Raw genomic sequence first — 19,422 nt, forward strand, 5'->3', positions numbered from 1 at the left:
CTAGTTAACCCTCAGTCTGACAAGTCTACTGAGTTAAAATGGGAAGAAAAGATACTGTTAGCCACTTATTTTACCCAGCTCCTTTTTCTCCCTTTCTAACTTCGGAGAATGGCCCCTGGTACACACTGATACAAAAGGACAAAAAAGAGCACAACGAAGTGACTGTCCCAGGAGTGGAATGGTGTATTTTGTGGGTCTTTCTGAGGATGGGCAGACAAGGGTACGAAAAACCTATCTTCCTTCTGTTAGTCTCCCACCAGAAGGCCCCCAATTTGAAACACTTAAGAGCAAAGATCAGGATATAGTAAACAGGGAAGAGTGCTTGTTTGCCTGGTTCTGGTCTGGGATTTAAGCATACAGAGACAGAAAGGGAATCCCTTGTTGCAGCTTGATAAGAGTAGGAAGTAAGGATTTAGGGCCTCTAAACTAGAAATAGAGCATGCAGTTGCCTGTGTTTACAAGATCCTATAGTTACCTAAGAACAGCCTTGTGTCTACTGGGGAGAATGAACCCAAACAGAAGATAAGGAATCCCAACATTTGAGATACTGCATTTGAGGAACAAATTTTATACAGAATAATGCCCCTGATAACAAAAGATTAAACTTTAGGCCCAGCATCCTTAATTGAGAGTCCTCAAATAAGAGAGCAGTTTCCTCTATCAAGGGGATATGGACCCCAATTCCAAACTAGTATCACAGGAAAGAGGTGTCCTTGCTAACAATTTTATTATCTGTGGATAGTAGTGTTTTGGGATTTTAAGTTATTATATTTTTTCCTCTTAACTGTATTTTTGTTTTCACTTTCAGATGATAAACAAGGATTTCCAATGCAATAGAAAGGCCCTGCCTGCATCTTCAAGGAGAACCCTTCACGAAGATAAACACATCTCACTGGGACCAGAAGTAAAATGGCAGTCAAAGAGCACTATCATAAACCAAGCACTAATACATCTCATTTCATCCTTATAACTACCCTGTGTTAGCATCCCTTCTTTACAAATGGAGACAGGAACCTTAGGGAGGTTAAGGAACTTTCCCAAGTACCCTTAACTAGCATATGGCAAAGTGAAGATTCTGATTGTGATCATGGTTATAGGACCACAGAAAGTGAACCACTAACTATTATGCTGTACTACATCCAAAGCAGAATACCTATTATCTTTTCTCTATAAAAGCAGCTTGTTTTCCCTTTAATACCCATTGGCCATTTCCCTTCATCTTTCCCTTTTAATACCCATTGGCCAAGAATTACCCAAAAAACTTCTTAAAATGAGAATTAAATCCATTATTCTTTACCCACTTGCATTCATGAAACTAATGAACCAAAAAGGAAAAAATGCATCTGGTATACACAATTTCTCTTACTCCCAAAGTGCTAAAATATCAATGTGACCAAGAAACAAAGGATTAAATGTTAGGAAAAAACAAAACAACAAAAGCTACAATTCAAATTAGAATCCATCTTACATGTACAAAAGGTAGCGATATGGTTCTTTTCCTCACTGGCTGCTTGAAGCTTGGCCACCATCAAAAAGGAAACAATAACTTTCAGGACCCCGAAGTTCATGACCAACCTACTACTTCAGCAGAAACAAATGGTCACTGATGTTCTTCACCCCAGAAAGGCAACAGTAGCTAAGACAGAAATTCACAAAACAGCTAGCCAAAATGTATAAGACCACACCAGATGTCATCTTTGTATTTGAATTTAGAACCCATCTTGGTGGTGGCAAGACAAGTGGCTTCGGTATGATTTATGATTCCTTGGATTATGCAAAGAAAAATGAACCCAAACAGACTTGCAAGACATGGCGTATATGAGAAGAAAAAAAACCTCAAGAAAACAGCAAAAGGAACACAAGAACAGAATGAAGAAAGTCAGGGGGACAGCAAAAGCCAATGTTGGTGCTGGCAAAAAGGAGTAGATTCTGCAGTGACTTATCTGTGAAGACTGTACAGATTTTTCATGAGAGGATTAATAAACTAAGAACTTAAAAACAAAACAAAAAGCCCCCACAAAAGGTAGTAATATGAAAAACACAACCTGAGGTATTATTTCAGAAGTTAAATTGCTCAATTTTTTTTAAAGATTTTATTTATTTATTTGACAGAGATCACAAGTAGGCAGAGAGGCAGGCAGAGAGAGAGGGGGAAGCAGGCTCTCTGCTGAGCAGAGAGCCCGATGTGGGGCTCTATCCCAAGATCCTTGAGATCATGACCTGAGCGGAAGGCAGAGGTTTTAACCCACTGAGCCCTAAATTGCTCATGTTAAACGAACTCTGTTGAACAGTTTTTTCCTGAGGTAACTGCCGGGTCACATCCAGCCATGAATATGGAATGGAGTTCATTGGGCAAACAAGTGGTTACAAAAAATGTAACCACTTGGTTCTCCAAACAAAATACAATACCCATGTCAGAAAGATCCCATCAAAAACATGGAAGGCATAGGACACCTGGCTGGCTCAGCTGGGAAAGCATGTAACTTTTGATCTTGGGGTTGTAGGTTTGAGCCCCACACTGGGTGTAGAGACTACTTAAAAACAAAATCTTAAAATAAGAAAGCCATGGAATATCTAAGACTAAACTTAAGGAATGTGCAAACCTAAGTAGAAATCGCAAAATTATCGTAAAGGATATAGGTTAATAAATGGAGTAATTCTTTATTTTTAGACAGAAAAATTCAATAGTGTAATGAACACAATTTTCCCTAAATTAGTCTGAAAGTGAATGCAGTACCAATCAAAAGCCATTATTTTTATTAAACTGAAAAAAACAGGGACGCCTGGGTGGCTCAGTCATTTAAGTGGCTCGGGTTATGATCCAAGGCTCCTGGGACGGAGTCCTGCATGGGGCTCCTTGCCAGCGGGGAGCCTGCTTCTCCCTCTGCCTCTGCCTGCCACTCTTCCTGCTTGTGCTCGCTCTCTCTGACAAATAAATAAATTTAAAAAAACAAATCTTGGGACCAAAATGTGCAAAATTCCTAGGAATTTTTGAAAAGAATTAAAGAGATGTGAAAAAGGAGGGCAAGAGAGGAGAAGGAAGGCTCAGTCCCACCAAATTATAAAACAAACTTGGTGTAATGAAAGCAGCTTAGCGCTAGCATAGAAATAGAAAAACCAAGTCCAGAAAGAGATCCCAAAACAGGGAGCAATTCATAACCACGAGGAAAAGATGAATTACTCAATAAATAGTATTAGAACTATTAACTAAATATTTTATTTACAGTTGGAATTCATTTTGATGTGAAGAATGCAGTAGGGATCCATCTTTACTTTTTGCCAAATGGCAAAATGTAAAAATAACACATTAATAGTCTAGAAAAAAACAGGGTTCAACATTTTTATAACCTTGAAATGGCAACAAGCTTTAATTTTAAAATTAATTTTTTAAGAAGATTTTACTTATTTATTTGACAGAGATCACAAGTAGGCAGAGAGGCAGGCAGAGAGAGGGAGGGAAGCAGGCTCCCCGCTGACAAGAGAGCTGGATGTGGGGCTTGATTCTAGGACTCTGGGATCATGACCAGAGCCGGAGGCAGAGGCTTTAACCCACTGAGCCATCCAGGAACGCTAAAATTAAATTTTTAACTTTTTAAATTTTATTACTCATTACATATATGTGCAGGATTTTAATGTTTGTGGAGTCAAACTGGTTTACTGCTTTTGAGTTTCCTATCATGCTTTAACATGTATTATCAATGTGAGATTATAAAATGGTCTCTCTTGTTTAACAGCTTTACCGAGTTGTGATTCGCGCACACACGCACACACACACACACACACACACACAAATCACTCCTAAAGTGTACAGTTTTTTGTTTGTATATTCAGAGCTGTGCAACCATTACTACCACCTAATTCAAGAACAAGTGCATTACTCCACTAAGAAAATGTGAACCTGTTACCAGGCCCTCCTCACGGCTCCCTCTCTCCAGCCCCTGGCAACTATTAACCTTCTTTCTCTATCTCTGTATTTGCCTACTCTGGACATTTTTTTTTTTTTTTTAAGATTTATTTATTTATTTATTTGACAGAGAGAGAGAGATCACAAGTAAGCAGAGAGGAAGGCAGAGAGAGAGGAAGAAGCAGGCTCCCCGCTGAGCAGAGAGACTGATTCGGGGCTCGATCCCAGGACCCTGGGATCATGACCCAAGCCAAAGGCAGAGAGGCTTTAACCCACTGAGCCACCCAGGTGCCCCGACATTTCAAATCAATAGAATCATATAGTCTATGTCCTTTTGTGCCCGGCTTTCTTCACTTAGCATGTTTGCAAGTTCATCCACACTGTGTACAAGTTTGTGTACACACAGTTTGTGTGTCTGTATTTGTTTCTAATTACATTTTTAATCCATTTGGAATATACTGACATAAGAATCTATTTCTTTTCCTTCCGAAACCAATTTTATGCAGTATTTAATACAATTATGAAGTAAGTAAATTGTAGTAAGTACAACTGGCTCATGATAAATCCACTGCAATCCACTGCAGTGAGCATAATGCGCAGTTACACTGGAGGAGAGCCAGCATGCACCATACCGTGGAACTTAATATTAGTTAATGCTATACAAGTCAGTTAAAGGAGCATCTACTGTACTGATTGTCCCACACTGATTCTTATTCTAATTGCTTTATTAATCCTGATTAATGAGGCTCCTTTATTTGTTGAAGTTGTCCTTTTCATTGTGCTGGCTTTCCTCAGATGTTTGGTGATCAACTGTGGGCTTATCTGCACTTGGGTAATTTGCTGATGCGGGGAGGGCTGTGATGGGCAGTAGCTATTGCTCTGCCTTGAACTCTTTCCAGTGGGCATGAAAATACTAAGCAAACCCCTAAAATGGTTCTTCAGGTTCTTTTTTCCTTCAATCTATTAAGATAATTACTTTACAGATCACTAAGTATACATTCTGTAAAAATTCCTATTTCCTGATGTCATGTTCTAGTTGTACTGTGTGCCATAGTCAATTTATCAGTTGCTTTTGTAAGTGCTGTATCTCTAAAAGTTAACTGGTATCTGTGTAAATGCTCACTTTTTCAGGCTTACATATATCATGGTTCTGCTAACTTTACAGTAGGGAAATTTGTCTTTCCCTATTCTAGGACAGTATAAACATCAGAAATAGTTTTGTTTTTTTTAAAGATGTACTAGGGCTCTGTACTTTGTGTCTTTTTGTAGAGTAAAACTTTTTATACAGACTTAATGATTAGGAAAACAAAGTGTTCAGAATTATTTAAACTACCAACAAGTAATGCTCCTACCTCCCCCGAAAAAGGCCTTTGAGGGGGATGCCTGCGTAGCTCGGTTGGGCATCTGACTCTTGGTTTCGCTCGAGTCATGGGATCAAGCCCCACGATGGGCTCCACATTCAGTGGGGAGTCTGGTTCCCCTCTCCCTCTCTGCCCATGTGTGCATGTGTGCTCTCTAAAGTAAATAAATAAGTCCTTTTAAAAGTAAAAAACAATGACCTATCTTTCCAGATACAACCTATACAAATGCACGTGCACAAATATACATGTATTTATCCTATATGTATGCATCTCTCTCTTAACAAAATGGTATCATCCAGTTTTGCAACTTGCTTTTTTTCTCTTTATATAGACAGCTTTCAGTTTCAAAATAAAGATTGAATGTTTTCCTTAACAGCTTCATAGTATACTATTATGTTTTTTTACTACCAGGACAATACTATAATACCCCTGTACAAATATATTCATATCTTGGATAAATTCCAAGAAGGGGAATGGGTCAAAGAGTGATACTGCCACACTATCTTCCAAAAATATTTACATCAGCTTACTCACAGGGTAGATTTTGACAAGAAGACTTCTTAAAGTACGATGTAAAAACTTGAACCCATAAAGACAGGTAAGTTTCACAATGAAGAATTGATAATTTCCTTTAAGCAAAATTACCACACACTAGATCAGGGTACTTTTACCTTTGGAAAGGAAAAACGTAAACTCTTGTCACATTTATTTCATTTTATAAGATTTTATTTATTCATCTGACAGAGAGAGCACAAGCAGGGTGAATGGCAGGCAGAGGGAGAAGCAGACTCCCCGCTGAGGAGGCAGGCAGATGCAGGGCTCAATCCCAGGACCCTGGAACCATGACCTGAGCCAAAAGCAGGTGCCTAACCAACTGAGCCACCCAGGTGCCCCGCTTATGACATTTATAGCTAAAACTTAACATTTTAGAATGATGCTAAGGTCTAGGAAGGTAGGAACCAATGTTTCCCGCTCCCTGCCACATTCTTAGAACTAACACAGTGCCTGCCATATAGGAAATTCTCATATACCAAAATAAATAAAATAGAAATAACCCAATCCAACAGAAAAATAGGCAAAGGAAAATATATACAAACAAAAAATGGCCAAGTAACACAGAAAAAGATGTTCAAACTTCAAACTTAAAAATGCAAATCAAAACAAAAACAAAAAACAACACAAACAAAACACAAATCAAAACAACTCCTGGGGCACCTGGGTGGCTTAGCTGGTTAAGCATCTGACTTCATTTTGGCTTGGGTCATGATCTCAGTGTTGGGGGACTGATGCCTACATCAGGCTCCATACTCAGTGAGGAGTCTGCTTGGCATGCTTGCTCTCCCTCAGCCCCACTCCCACCATGCATGCACACACATGCCTCTCTCAAATAAATTAATAAAATCTTAAAAATAACCCAAAACTCTCATGAGCTAGAGGGTTAGTAAAGTTTAATAAGTGTAAATAAACTCATTCAACTTTCTGGAGGGTAATTTCACAATTCTCTTAAAAGTGTGTTCTTTTACCATCAATTCCACTACTACAGATTTAACTTACAGAAAAACTTATTTAAATATACAGATAAAATTTCATTGCACCATCATTTATAGAAGTAAACAACTGGAAGCAACACAAACGTCTATCAACGAAGACTTAAATTAGGGAACATTTAGGTCATACAGCAATATAGAAGGCTTCAAAGAGAACCGTCTAAGTGCTTTAAGGGGAATCTATGGGTGGAAGGAAAAAACAGGACTCTCCTGGAAAAGATAATGGACAGTAATTGTGGGCTGGAGGTTGGGGGAGAATAAAGAAGAGTGCATACCAGAAAGGCAGTTGGACAGCTGCTCATCATCCACTGGAGAGGCTTTCTGACTGTTCTTCCCACTTCCTGCTTGATTTTCTAGTTTGAGTCCACTGCATGTCAGGGGAGCCTCCAGTGGACTTTTACAGTAAGGGTGGTCCAGCAACTTAGAACTAAGAATGTTCTGCTTGAGAGATCCATCCTCATCCATTTGGCATGAGCTCTCATTCTGAACAGGCTTTTCAGACACAGGCCCATCTACACTACTCACAGATTGATCTGCCCCACACACTGACAGTTTTACTCTGTCATCACTGACAGTACTTGTCCGATTTTCCTGACCCAGAGTCATGACTTCTCTTTCGGTTTCCGAGATCAACACGTTACTAGATTGATGTTCTGGTAAGGGAAGGTCATGAATCAGCTCTGTACACTCCCACTTAGGAGAGGAACAGGGTGACTGGTCCCAGGTATATGTGGCAGTGCCATTCTGTTGGTCAGGGAATGCTTCATCTAAACTAAGCTCCTTGCCCAAGAAAGGGCTTCCTTTAGTGTGGCCATCAGGCACATGAGAGTTCTTTCCCTTCACCGCAGCATTGCTGTCCATATCTGGAAAGTATGGCTGATGCCGACAAGAAGGGTCTTTAGGTTCTGGGGAAGGGAATGGGCTGCAACTGCCACCCTCACCGTTCTCCCTAAGGGTCTCTTGATGGTCCCCAGTGACCTGCACCCAGCTTCGCTGGGCTTTTTTTAGTTTGCAAACTTTGCTTTTTGTTCTGAAGTGCTGGGATCTGAGAATCCTGTACCGAAATCTAATCATGGATAATTTCTCATACATCATAAAAGGAGATACTTTTATTCTTCTATGTTGGTTAAGTTGAAACTTTTTTGGAATCAGGGGTCCCCCATTCCTATGGTGCTCCAAACCTTGGCAGCAGCCATAACAAAAGCGCTTTCTCTTATGGTTGCTCAAGGTGACCACAATTGTGCCACTCTCACCTGGACTTTGGCTCTCCCCATTGAACTTCATAGGAAAGTCAGAAGCTTGTGGCTCCGTCCTAGGTCTGTGACCATTGGCCTGACCTAAAACATTATTTCCTGGTAAGTCAGCAACTGCCTTCAAGACACTTTTCTCTCCACAGTATTCATGGTCAGAGTTCTTTGCTGAGGACAGCAGCCTCTCTGCTTGGAGTCTTAAAAGGGTCCTTGAGGAGGAAATGAAGTGTTTAGAGTCTTTTCTTTTCACTCTAGAGGACAAAGTACTAACATTTTGAGCAGCCACACTGGACTTTGTCTTAGCAAAAAAAGGTGCATCCTGGATCCACGTTTTCTGGATTTGAAGGGCCTTCTTTCTACAATGGAAATGCCTCAACTGCCTGCTCCAAGTACTTGGCCTTCCCAATTTGGCTTTCAGAACGCATAAGTGTTGGTGAAAGCAGAACTTCTTAAAACCTCCAAACCCTGTATTCCATCTCTCAGAAAAGGCTAAATGAATTCCTTTCCTCCATAGAATTTTCTTCTGTTTTTTCATTTTTCTGATGCATAATGAGATCTTGATGAAGCTGAGAGAAAGAAGAGAAAGAAAAGTGACTTCTACCCTAAAAATAACGTCATAAAGATATAATCACAGCAATATAAGCTACAAAATTCAAAGAAAAAGAAGAACATATAAAATTCAATTTAGACTATCAGACCCAGGGGCACCTGGGTGGCTTAGCAGGTTAAGTGATGGCATACCTTCAGCTGGGGTTATGATCCCTGGGATCGAACCCCCATTGGGTTCCATGCTCAGTGGAAAGTCCGCTTCTCCCACCCCCCTGCTCACTCGTTCTCTCAAATAAAATAAAAAATAACAAACTATCAGACACAATGAAATCGTTACCTGATCAAGGTTTTCCCCAGAGTGAAAGCTGGAACACATAAATACTCTCACATGACCCCATTTAGTATAGCTGCCTCTGACAGAAGTAAATTTCAAGAATCATTTCCATCAGTTTTTGATGGAGTGGACAGGGTAGGGAAGCAGAAGAGAATCCTTAAGCATTGGCACTGCTTCTCATTAGCTAAGTGACGTTAAGTCACTCAAATTCTGTGTTCTCACTTGTAAATTAAGGGATAGGGAAGGAAGGAGGGAACACACACCATTTAAGACTGATTCCAGGGGCACCTGGGTGGTTCAGTGGGTTAAGCCTCTGTCTTCAGCTCAGGTCATGATCCCAGGGTCCTGGGATCGAGCCCTGCATCGGACTCTCTGCTCCACGGGGACCCTGCTTCCTCCTCCTCTCTCTGCCTGCCTCTCTGCCTACTTGTGACTTCTGTCTGTCAAATAAATAAATAAATAACTCTGATTCCATATTGAAATACTTTGTTCCATATATCACATTTTAGAAAGAGCAGGTACTTTGGGCTGTAAATAGACATGCAAAAGCATATATTAAATAAATGCAAGCAGTAACAGTATTTTAAGAGGGAGACCAGCCTCCTCTTCGTCAGTCAGTCAGAAACTTTGAGTGACCATGCAGGGACAAAAGTCTATCAGGTGCTTTCACACAGTTAGGGTTTGGGTTCTTAAGTAAAAAGCACATGTGCATACGTGCACACACACACACGCACGCACGCACAAGCTCTGGTAACACATTTATTAGGAACGGTAGGTAAAAATGATAGTCAAAACCAAACAGGATTTCCCCTCAGATTTAATAAGATCCTCTACTAATGAAGGCTCTTCAGCGTAGAAGGAAAGGTGAGAGCCGCTAAAGATGGGACAGAAACAATACGAGACTATGAATCAAAAAAACAAGTACTCTAATTTCAGCTTGCTAATAACTTAAAGATTTTATGTATTTGTCAGAGAGAGGGAGGGAGGAAGACAGCAAGCACATGAGCAGGAGGAGCAACAGGCAGAGGGGAAAGCAGGCTTCCCGCCAAGCAAGGAGCCTGATGCGGCACTCAATCTCAGGACCCTGGGATCATAACCTGAGCCGATGGTAGATGCTTAACTGACTGAGCTGAGGGAAGGTGAGTTATTGTTTAATGGGTACAGAGTTTCAGTTTAAGAAGATGAAAAAGGTTCTGAAGATGGACTGTGGCCATGGTTGCACAACAATGTGAATGTATTAATGCCACTGAACTGAACTTTATACCTAAAAGTGATTAAAATGGTAAATGTTATGCTACCTATATTTTATCACACTAAAAAAACAAGAAGGAAGAAAAAAACCAATACTGTCTACAAAGAAAAAAAGAATAGGGGTGCCTCGGTGGCTTAGTCAGTTGGGCGTCTGCCTTCAGCTCTGCTCATGATCCCAGAGTCCTAGGATCAAGCCCCTAATCAGGCTCCCTGCTCAGTGGGTAGTCTGCTTCTCCCTCTGCCAATCACCCCACCTGTGCTTTCTCTCTCTCACTCTCTTTATTGCAAATTAAAAAAATGTTTAAAGAAAAAAAGAAAGAAAAAAAAATCCAGTGAAGGGAAAGAAAAGAATAGGTTATTATATTTTTTAAGAAACAATCACAAACAATAAGGGGACCTTGGAAATGTAAAATAGCAGAATTGAAAAACTCAACAGAGAATAAAGGGCGGGGGCGCCTGGGTGGCTCAGTTGATTAAGCATCCTTTTCAGCTCAGGTCATGCTCTCAGAATCATGGAATCAAGCCCTGTGTCAGGGTTTGTCCCTCTTCATCTGCTCCTCACCCAGCTCTCTTTCTCTCTCTCTCTCTCAAACAAATTTCTTTTTAAGGTGGGGAAGGGTGCCCGGGGGGACTGCCAGTCGGGCAACCAACTTGATTTCGGTTCAGATCGTGATCTCAGAGAGGTGAGACTGAGCCCCACATAGGGCTCCGTGCTCAGTGGGGAGTCTGCTTGAGGTTCTTTCCCCCGCCGCAATCTCTGCCCCTGACCATCCCCCTGCACGTGCTCATTCTCAAATAAATAAATAAATAAATAAATCTTAAAAGAAAACATAACCAAAAAAGCCTGATGGAAAAATGGGAAAAAGACATACGGAGACAATTCACAAATAAAGATTTTTAAACAGCCCTTAGACATAAGATGTTCAACTTCACTAAAAAAAAATGGGCAAAGAGGTGGTTGGGGAGTTGCCCAAAATGGGTGGAGGGACAGTCAAAAAGGTACAAACTTCCAGTTATAAAGTAAGTCAGTCATGGAGATGTAATATACAACAGAGTGACTATAATTAATAATGCTGTACAGTATACTTGAAAGTTGCTGAGAGAGTAAATCTTAAAAATCCCCATCACAAGAAAAAAAACTTGATTACCATATATGGTGGTAGAGCTTACTAGACTTACTATGGTGATCATTTTGCAATGTATACAAATAGCAAGTCTTGTTTTACAACTGAAACGGATATAATGCTAGATGTTAACTATACCTCAATAAAAACACTGGCAAAAATTATGACAACACATTCTGTTGGTGGGAGAAAAGAAACTTTCATATTTTGCTGGTAGGAATACAAACTAATAAAACCCTTTTGGAAGGGAATTTGGTAATCTAACAAAAGGTAAGTATTTACCTTTTAATCCAACAACCCCATTTTTAGTCATTTATCCTTAAGATACACCTCCAATACTAATGAAAATACATAACACAAGGTTATTCACTGCAACACTATAATTGCAAAATACTGAAAACCTACAAGGACAGTACTTGAATAAAGTATGGTTCTTCTACACTACTTCTTCTTGAGTAAGTTATACTTCTACATGAGTAAGTTATGAAAGAATAGAGATGGGGCATCTGGCTAGCTCAGTTGGTAGAGCATGCAACTCTTAATCTTGGGGTTGTGAGTTCAAGCCTCATGTTGGGTGTAAAGATTACTTTAAAATATATTAGAAAAGAATAGGGGCACCTGGGTGGCTCAGGTGGTTAAATATCTGCCTTCCAGTTGGGTCATGATCAACCAGGGTTCGAGCCCTGCATGGGATCAAGCCCCTGCTTCTCCCTCTCCGCTCTGCTTGTGCTCTCTATCTCTGTCACAATGTCTCTCTCTTAAATATAAATAAAATCTTTTAAAAAATTAAAAAAGAAAAGAATAAAGAGGAACTCTATGAACTAATATGGAATGATTTCCAGGTTAGGTGAGAAAAGTAAAGTTCAAATCAGTATTGACAGTGCGTCACCAAGATGGTGGCACACAGACACCAACTACAAGCTCAGGGAGTTCACAAAACCACCCTCAGGTCTGATAATTTGCCAGAAGGACTCATAGAACCCACTGAAAACTATTACATTCATAGTTATGGCTTATGAAAGCTGAAGAATATGGATTAAAATCGGCCAAGTGGAGAAGCACATAGGGCAGAGTCAAGAGAAGTAACAAGTGTGGAGCTTCCAGTTGTCCTCTTACCATGGAGTAGAACAGCTTTAACCTCCTGACATCAGTGTGTGACAATATTGCCAGCCAGGAAGGCTCACCTGAGCCTTGATATCCAGAGTTTTTATTCGGGGATTTTAAGCAGAAGTGATTGCCCACATGATGGATCTCAGTTTTTCAGCCCCTCTGGAGATCCGCTGATGCCAAAGTCATTACTCTAAATCATTCCACTGGTCTTTCTGTCATAGCCAACCCCCATCCTAAATCAAGCTGTCTGTTAGACTGTTGGTATCTAAGCCCCCAGGCAAATACAGATATTCGAATCAGGTATGACAGTCCAAAGCTTTCGAGATGATTTCCCAGAAGCGAAGGATAAAGGATTTCTTTTGAGGCAAGGTTAAATTGTTTACCAAACAGCCACCTTTCATCAAAGAAAAAATAAGAGAATAAACATGTATCTGCCCTTTTGTGCTCCACCCCCACCTTCCGCCAAAATAGACAAAAAATAAAAATACAAACATGAGGAGAATAAACCAGAAAGTAATGAGAACGTATAGGGCAAGGGAGATTCATATCTCCCTTGAGATGTTCCCAAATGAACAGGAAAATGGTAGAGGGACGAGAAAGGAGTGGCACTTCTCTAAATATGCCTGTTTGAAAAGTTCTCACTTTTACAACCATGTTGATGCTTCGTATACTTAAACACACAAATAAAATTAAGATCAAGTAGAATGCAAAAGGAATCCAAAATGAAATACAAATAACAAATGAATCTAACTGTATGACAGATAACTGCATTGAAAAAAGCAGACATAGGAAAAATTACCCACATTTTAGAAAATATTTTGACTGTATAGGACTAGATTCCAAAGGACTGTATATAAATACTGTCCTTTAGGGGTGCCTGGGTGGCTCAGTTAAGCATCTGCCTTCAGCGAGAGTCATGATCCCAGGATCCTGGGATCTAGACCCACACTGGGTTCCCAGCTCAGCGGGAGCCTGCTTCTCCCTCTCCCACTCCCTCTGCTTGTGCTCTGTCAAATATATAAAACCTTTAAAAAATAAAAAAAGAGTAACTAGAATACAAAGAGAACTACCCCTACAACACTGTTAAAAGATAGGAGAGTTGCTGGGACTCTCCCAGAGTTGAAGGGACTAGCAAGTGCCAGTTTACAATCCCCTATCCACCCTGATGGCATGGATGGGGTCAGGGTCTGGGTGCTCTGCCTTACTGCCTCAGTGAGCCCCAGGCTCCTGGTCTATACCTGCCCCCACCAGAGTACCCCCTGTGCAGACAGTCCCAGAAAACCCCAGCTTATTCCCACTTCAGCTTCAGCTGTTCTACCAAAGCACCCTCTGTGGAAATGCACAGGGACTGCACCAGCCATGCCCACTTCAGTTTTAGCTGCCCTGCCTGAGTACCCTCTGCACAAACAACCCCAGGAATCCCCTGGCCTACACCCTGTTGACTTCAGCTATCCTGCCAGGGGCCCCTCTGTGCAAAAAGCCTCAGGACCACCCCAGGCCAAGCCCACTTCAGCTCTGGTCATGCCACCAGGGCAGCCCCAGTGCAGAGTGCACCACAACCCCCAGCCCACACAAACCACAGCTCCAGGCAGTCAGCAAGCCACCAGGTACACACAGCCTACACAGGGAACACCATATTCAAGACCATTCCTTCAAGTTTACGAGTAGCTGTTCTGTCCAATTCATAGAAGCAAACACAGGAAGTCAAGCAAAATGAGACAGAAGAATATGCTCCAAGCGAAGGAACAAGACAAAAGCTCAAAAAAAAGAACTAAATGAAACAGAGATAAGCAATATGTCATGTCTGATAAAGGGTTGAAAGTAATTATATTAAAGATGCTCAATGGACTGGAGAGAAGAGTGAAAGAACTCAGTGAAAACTTCCAACAAGGATATAGAAAATATAAAAAAAGAACCAAAGTTTAAGAATACAGTAAAACTGATATAGAAAATAGATTAGAGGGAATCAACAGTAAATCGGTGGATGAGAAGAAACCATCAGCAATCTGGAAACAAGGCAATAGAAAGCACTCAAGCTGAAGATAAAAAAGAAGGAAAAAAAAGCACCCAAGCTGAAAAGTAAAAAAAAAGAAATTTAATGAGGTACATTAAGCAATCTCTTGGTCAATATCAAGTGAACAAACACTCATATTAAAGGGATCCCAGAAGGAGAAGAGAAAGAAAAGGAGGCAGAGAAGTTATTTGAAGAAATAATACCTTAAAACTTTCCTAACTGGAAGAAGGACAGATATCCAGGTTCAGGAAAGACAGAGTTCCAAACAAGATGAACTGAAAGAGGTAAACACCGTAACACATAATAACCAAAATGTCAAAGTTTAAAGATAAAGAGAGAATTTTTAAAAAGGCAAGAGAAAAGTAAAAAGTTACATACAAAGGAAACCCTATGAGGTTATTGGTTGATTTTTCAACAGAAACTTTGCAGGCTAGGGGCACCTAGGTGGCTCAGCTGGTTAAGCAGCTGCCTTCAGCTGAGGTCATGATCCCAGGGTCCAGGGATCGAGTTCCACAGTGGGCTTCCTGCTCAGCGGGGAACCTGCTTCTCCATCTCCCTCTCCCCACTGCTCACCTTACTTGTGCTCTCTCTGTGTGTCAAATAAATAAATAAGATATGAAAGAAAAAAAGAGAAAGAAAGGAGAGAGAGAAAAAGAAATTTTGCAGGCCAGTGCGTGGAAAGGGAAAAAACCTATATTCAAGAATACTCTACCTGGCAAGATGATCATTCAGAATTGAGAGAAAGTTTCTGAAACAAAAGTTAAAGGAGTTCATCACCACTTAAACTGTCCTTACAAGAAATGGTAAAGAGACTTCTTTAAGTGGAAAAGAAAAGGCAATAATTAGATGTAAGACAATAATGAATTAAAAGATGTAAAATACAGAAACATGTACATAAAATGTGGAAGGGAAATAAAACAAGTTCTTTTAGAATGTGTCTGAACTTAAAATCGACTTAATATATGCTCACTGCTATATACTTAGGATATACTTATATATGAATCCCATGGTAATCACATACCAAAAATCTGTAACAGATAAAAAAAAAAATAACGAGAAAGAAAGCCAAACAGAACACTACAAAAGTCACCAATCACAAAGAGAACAAGAAAAGAAAGAAACAGAACTACAAAAATAATCAGAGAAAAATTTTTAAAAATGGCAACAAATACATACTTACCAATAATTATTTTAAATGTAAATGGTCTAAATGCTCCAAACACAAAATGGCAGAATCAAAAAAACAAGACCCATCCATACGCTGCCTATAAGAGACTCACTTCAGACCTAAAGACATATACAGGGGTGCCTGGGTGGCTCAGTGGATTAGGTATCTAACTCTTGGTTTCGGCTCAGGTCATGATCTTGCGGTCGAGCCCCAGGTAGGACTCCATGCTCAGCAAGGCATCTGCTTGAGATTCTTTCCTCCTTCCTCTCAATCCACTCCTCCACACACTCACTCTCTCAAATAAATAAAATCTTAAAAAAAAAAAAAAAAAAAAGACATATACAGGGTTGGGTGCCTGGGTGGCTCAGTTGGTTAGGGAATGACTCTTGGTTTCTGCTCAGGTCATACTTTCAGGGTTGTGTGACTGAACCTTGCCGGGCTCTGTGCTCAGTCTCAATCTGCTTGAGAGTCTCTCTCCCCTCTCCCTCTGCCCTACCCTTGCTCATGCTCTCTCTCAAATAAAAATCTTAAAAAAGATAAAATAAAAATTAAAAAAAGACATACACAAACTGAAAGTGAAGGGATGGAAAAAGATATTCAATGCAAATGGAAGTAGTAGGGGGAAAAAAAGCCAGAGTAGCATCACTTTTATCAGACAAAACAGACATTAAACAAAAACCGTAACAAGAGACAAAGAAGGGGAAAAAAGAGGCAAAAAAGGGCATTACATAATGATAAGTATCAATCCCAAGAAGAGGATATAACAATTGTAAATGCCTATGCATCCAATACTGGAGCACCTAAATACATAAAGCAAATATGACATAAAGGAAGAAACAGATAATAATATAATAACAATAGGAGACTTTAACAATGGGTAGATCATCCAGGCAGAAAAACAATAAGGAAACAATATCTTTGAATGAAACATTAAACAACATGGACATAACTGATATACACTGAACATTTCACCCAAAAAACAATAGAATACACATTTTTTCAAGTGCACATGGAACATTCCCTAAAACAGATTACATGTCAAGCCACAAAACAAGTCTCAATAAATTTTAGACTGAAATCCTACTATGCATCTTTTCTAATCAGAATAGACAGGATAAAACTAGAAATCAATCATAGACATACACACACACACACACACACACACACACAAAAGGAAAAGGGCTACGTGGCTGGCTCAGTCAGAAGAGAATGTGGCTCTTGATCTTGGGGTTGAGTTCAAGCCCCATGCTGGGTGTAGAAGTTACTTTTTTTTTTTTTTTTTAAGATTTTATTTATTTAATTGACTGAGAGAGAGACCACAAGCAGGCAGAGAGGCAGGCAGAGAGAGAGGGGAGAAAGTAGGCTCCCTGCTGAGCAGAGAGCCTGATGCGGGGCTCGATCCCAGGACCCTGAGATCATGACCTGAGCTGAAAGCAGAGGCTTTAACCCACTGAGCCACCCAGGCGCCCCAGAAGTTACTTTTAAAATAAATAACTACAGGGGCACCTGAGTGGCCCAGTCATTGAGGGTCTGCCTTTGGCTCAAGTCATGGTCCCAGGGTACTGGGATCAAGCCCTGCATCCAGCTCCTTGCTCTGTGGGAAGCCTGCTTCTCCCTCTCCCACTCCCCCTGCCTGTATTCCTGCTCTTGCTGTCTCAATCTCTGTCAAATAAATAAATAGAATATAAAATAAAATAAATAACTATAAAGAAGGAAAAAAAAGTAAAAACACAAACATCTGGAGGTTAAACAATGTGCTACTAATACCCAATGGGCAAACAAAGAAATCAAAGATGGGCACCTGAGTGGCTCAGTTGGTTAAGCGTCTGCCTTCAGCTCAGGTCATGATCCCAGGGTCCTGGCACTGAGCTGCCTATGAGGCTCCCTGCTCAGTGCGGAGCCTGTTCTTCCCTTTCCCTCTGTAGCTCCCCCTGCTTGTGCACACTCGCTCCCTCTATCAAATAAATAAAATCTTTTATTAAAAAATCATTAAAATCAATCAATCAATCAATCAAAGAAGACACCAAAACATACCTGGAAACAAATGAAAACAAAAACACACTGGTCCAAAATCCTTGGGACATGACAAAAATCTTTGGGACACAGCAAAAGGAGTTCTAAAAGAGAAATTTATAGTTATACAGGTCTACCTCAAGAAACAAAAAATATCTCAAACAATCTAACCTTATACCTATAGGAACTAGAAAAAGAACAAAACCCAACATGAGTAGAAGAAAGGAAATAATAAAGAACAGAAGAGAAATAAATGAAATAGAGACAAGAACAAAACAGAAGATCAATGAAGGTGCCTGGCTGACTTGGCTGGCAGAGTATATGACTTACGAGCTGGGGATTGTAAGTTTGAGCCCCACCATGGGGAGGGGGGCATGGTAAGAGATTACATTAAAAAAAATCTTAAGGAAAAAAAAAGTGGGAAAAGTTTAAAAAAAAAATAAAGATTAATGAAACCAAGAGTTGGTTCTTTATAAAGACAAACAAAATTGATAAGCCTTTAGCCAGACACCTCAATCAGAAAGAAATAGAAAATCTGAACAGACCAATTACTAGTAACAAAGTTGAATTGGTTATCAAAAACTAACAACAAAAAGTCCAGGACCAGATGGATTCACAGGTGAATTCTACCAACCATTTTTTTTTTTTTTTAAAGATTTATTTACTAGAGAAATACAGAGAGCATGTGGGCATGAGTGCAGACACATATGTGAATGGGGGGAGAGACAGAGGGAGGGATTCCCCACTGAGTGTGGAGCCCAACTCAAGATTTGATGTCACAGACTCCAAACAGACTCCCCACTGAGTGTGGAGCCCACTCAAGATTTGATGTCACGGCTCATAAGTTCACAACTTGAGCTGAAACCAAGAGTTGAACATTCAACCAACTGAGCCACCCAGGCGCCCCAATGACATCTATATTTTTAAGGAAGAAATTAACTGTCATTATTTGCGGATGACATGATACTATACATAGAAAAATCTAAGACTCCACCAAAAGCTTTTAGAATAAATGAATTCAGTAACTTTGCAGGATACAAATTTAACACACAAAAATCAGCTGCATCTCTGTTCACCAATAACAAAGTATCAAAAAGAGAAATTAAAATGATTACAAGTGCATTAAAAAGAACACCTAGAAACAAACTTATTAACCAAGGAGGTGAAAGACCTCACTGTGAAAACTGTAAAACACTGATGAAAGAAATTGAAGATGACACAAACAGAAAGACAGACCATGCTCATGGATTGAAAGAATCCATATTATCACATGTCCACACTATCCAAAGCAATCTATAGATTCTATGCAATCCCTATTAAAATACCAATAGCATTTTTCAGAGAACTTTAAAAAATAACAGTAAAATTTGCCTGGAACTACAAAATACCGTAAATAGAGTAATTCCGATGCAGAAGAACCAAAGAACCACAAGCCCAGATTTCAAGATATACTAAAAGCCTGTAGTGATTAAAATAGTATGACACAAACACAAAAACAGATCAATGGAACAGAATCAAGAGCCAAGAAATAAACCCATGCTTACATGACCAATTAACCTATTACAAAGGAAATGAGAACATACAATGGGGGGGAGAAAAAAGTCTATTCAATAAATGGTGCTGGGAAACCTGGAAAGCCACATGCAAAAGAATAACACTGGACTATTTTCTTATACCGTACACAAAAATTAACTCAAAATGGATGAAAGACCTAAACGTGAGATCTGAAACTGTAAAACTAGAAGAAAACATAGGCAGTAATTTCTTTGACATTAGCCATAGCAACACTTTTCTACA

At 39.9% G+C, this 19,422-nt stretch overlaps 2 protein-coding genes across 8 annotated transcripts in view; one reads left to right on the plus strand and one right to left on the minus strand.

The window, feature by feature from the left end:
- The window catches only part of NCBP2 (nuclear cap binding protein subunit 2), a 34,463-nt gene extending 32,629 nt beyond the window's left edge, over window positions 1-1,834 (plus strand). For all 3 annotated transcript variants that reach the window (XR_004384041.1, XM_032869344.1, XM_032869346.1), the window contains one exon: window positions 809-1,834. Coding sequence is in view for 1 of the 3 variants with exons in the window: in XM_032869346.1 (XP_032725237.1) it covers window positions 809-812 (4 nt within the window). In the remaining 2 variants the exon portion in view is untranslated. The remainder of the gene's footprint in view (window positions 1-808) is intronic.
- SENP5 (SUMO specific peptidase 5) overlaps window positions 1-19,422 on the minus strand; it is a 61,784-nt gene that overhangs the window by 22,679 nt on the left and 19,683 nt on the right. For all 5 annotated transcript variants that reach the window (XM_032869340.1, XM_032869337.1, XM_032869338.1 and 2 more), the window contains exon 2: window positions 7,088-8,628. In XM_032869340.1, coding sequence (XP_032725231.1) covers window positions 7,088-8,597 — 1,510 coding nt within the window. In that variant the 5' untranslated portion in view covers window positions 8,598-8,628. The remainder of the gene's footprint in view (window positions 1-7,087; window positions 8,629-19,422) is intronic.

Source organism: Lontra canadensis, unplaced genomic scaffold (assembly GCF_010015895.1).
Source record: "Lontra canadensis isolate GAN:19392208 unplaced genomic scaffold, GSC_riverotter_1.0 scaffold38, whole genome shotgun sequence".
Taxonomy (NCBI): domain Eukaryota; kingdom Metazoa; phylum Chordata; class Mammalia; order Carnivora; family Mustelidae; genus Lontra; species Lontra canadensis.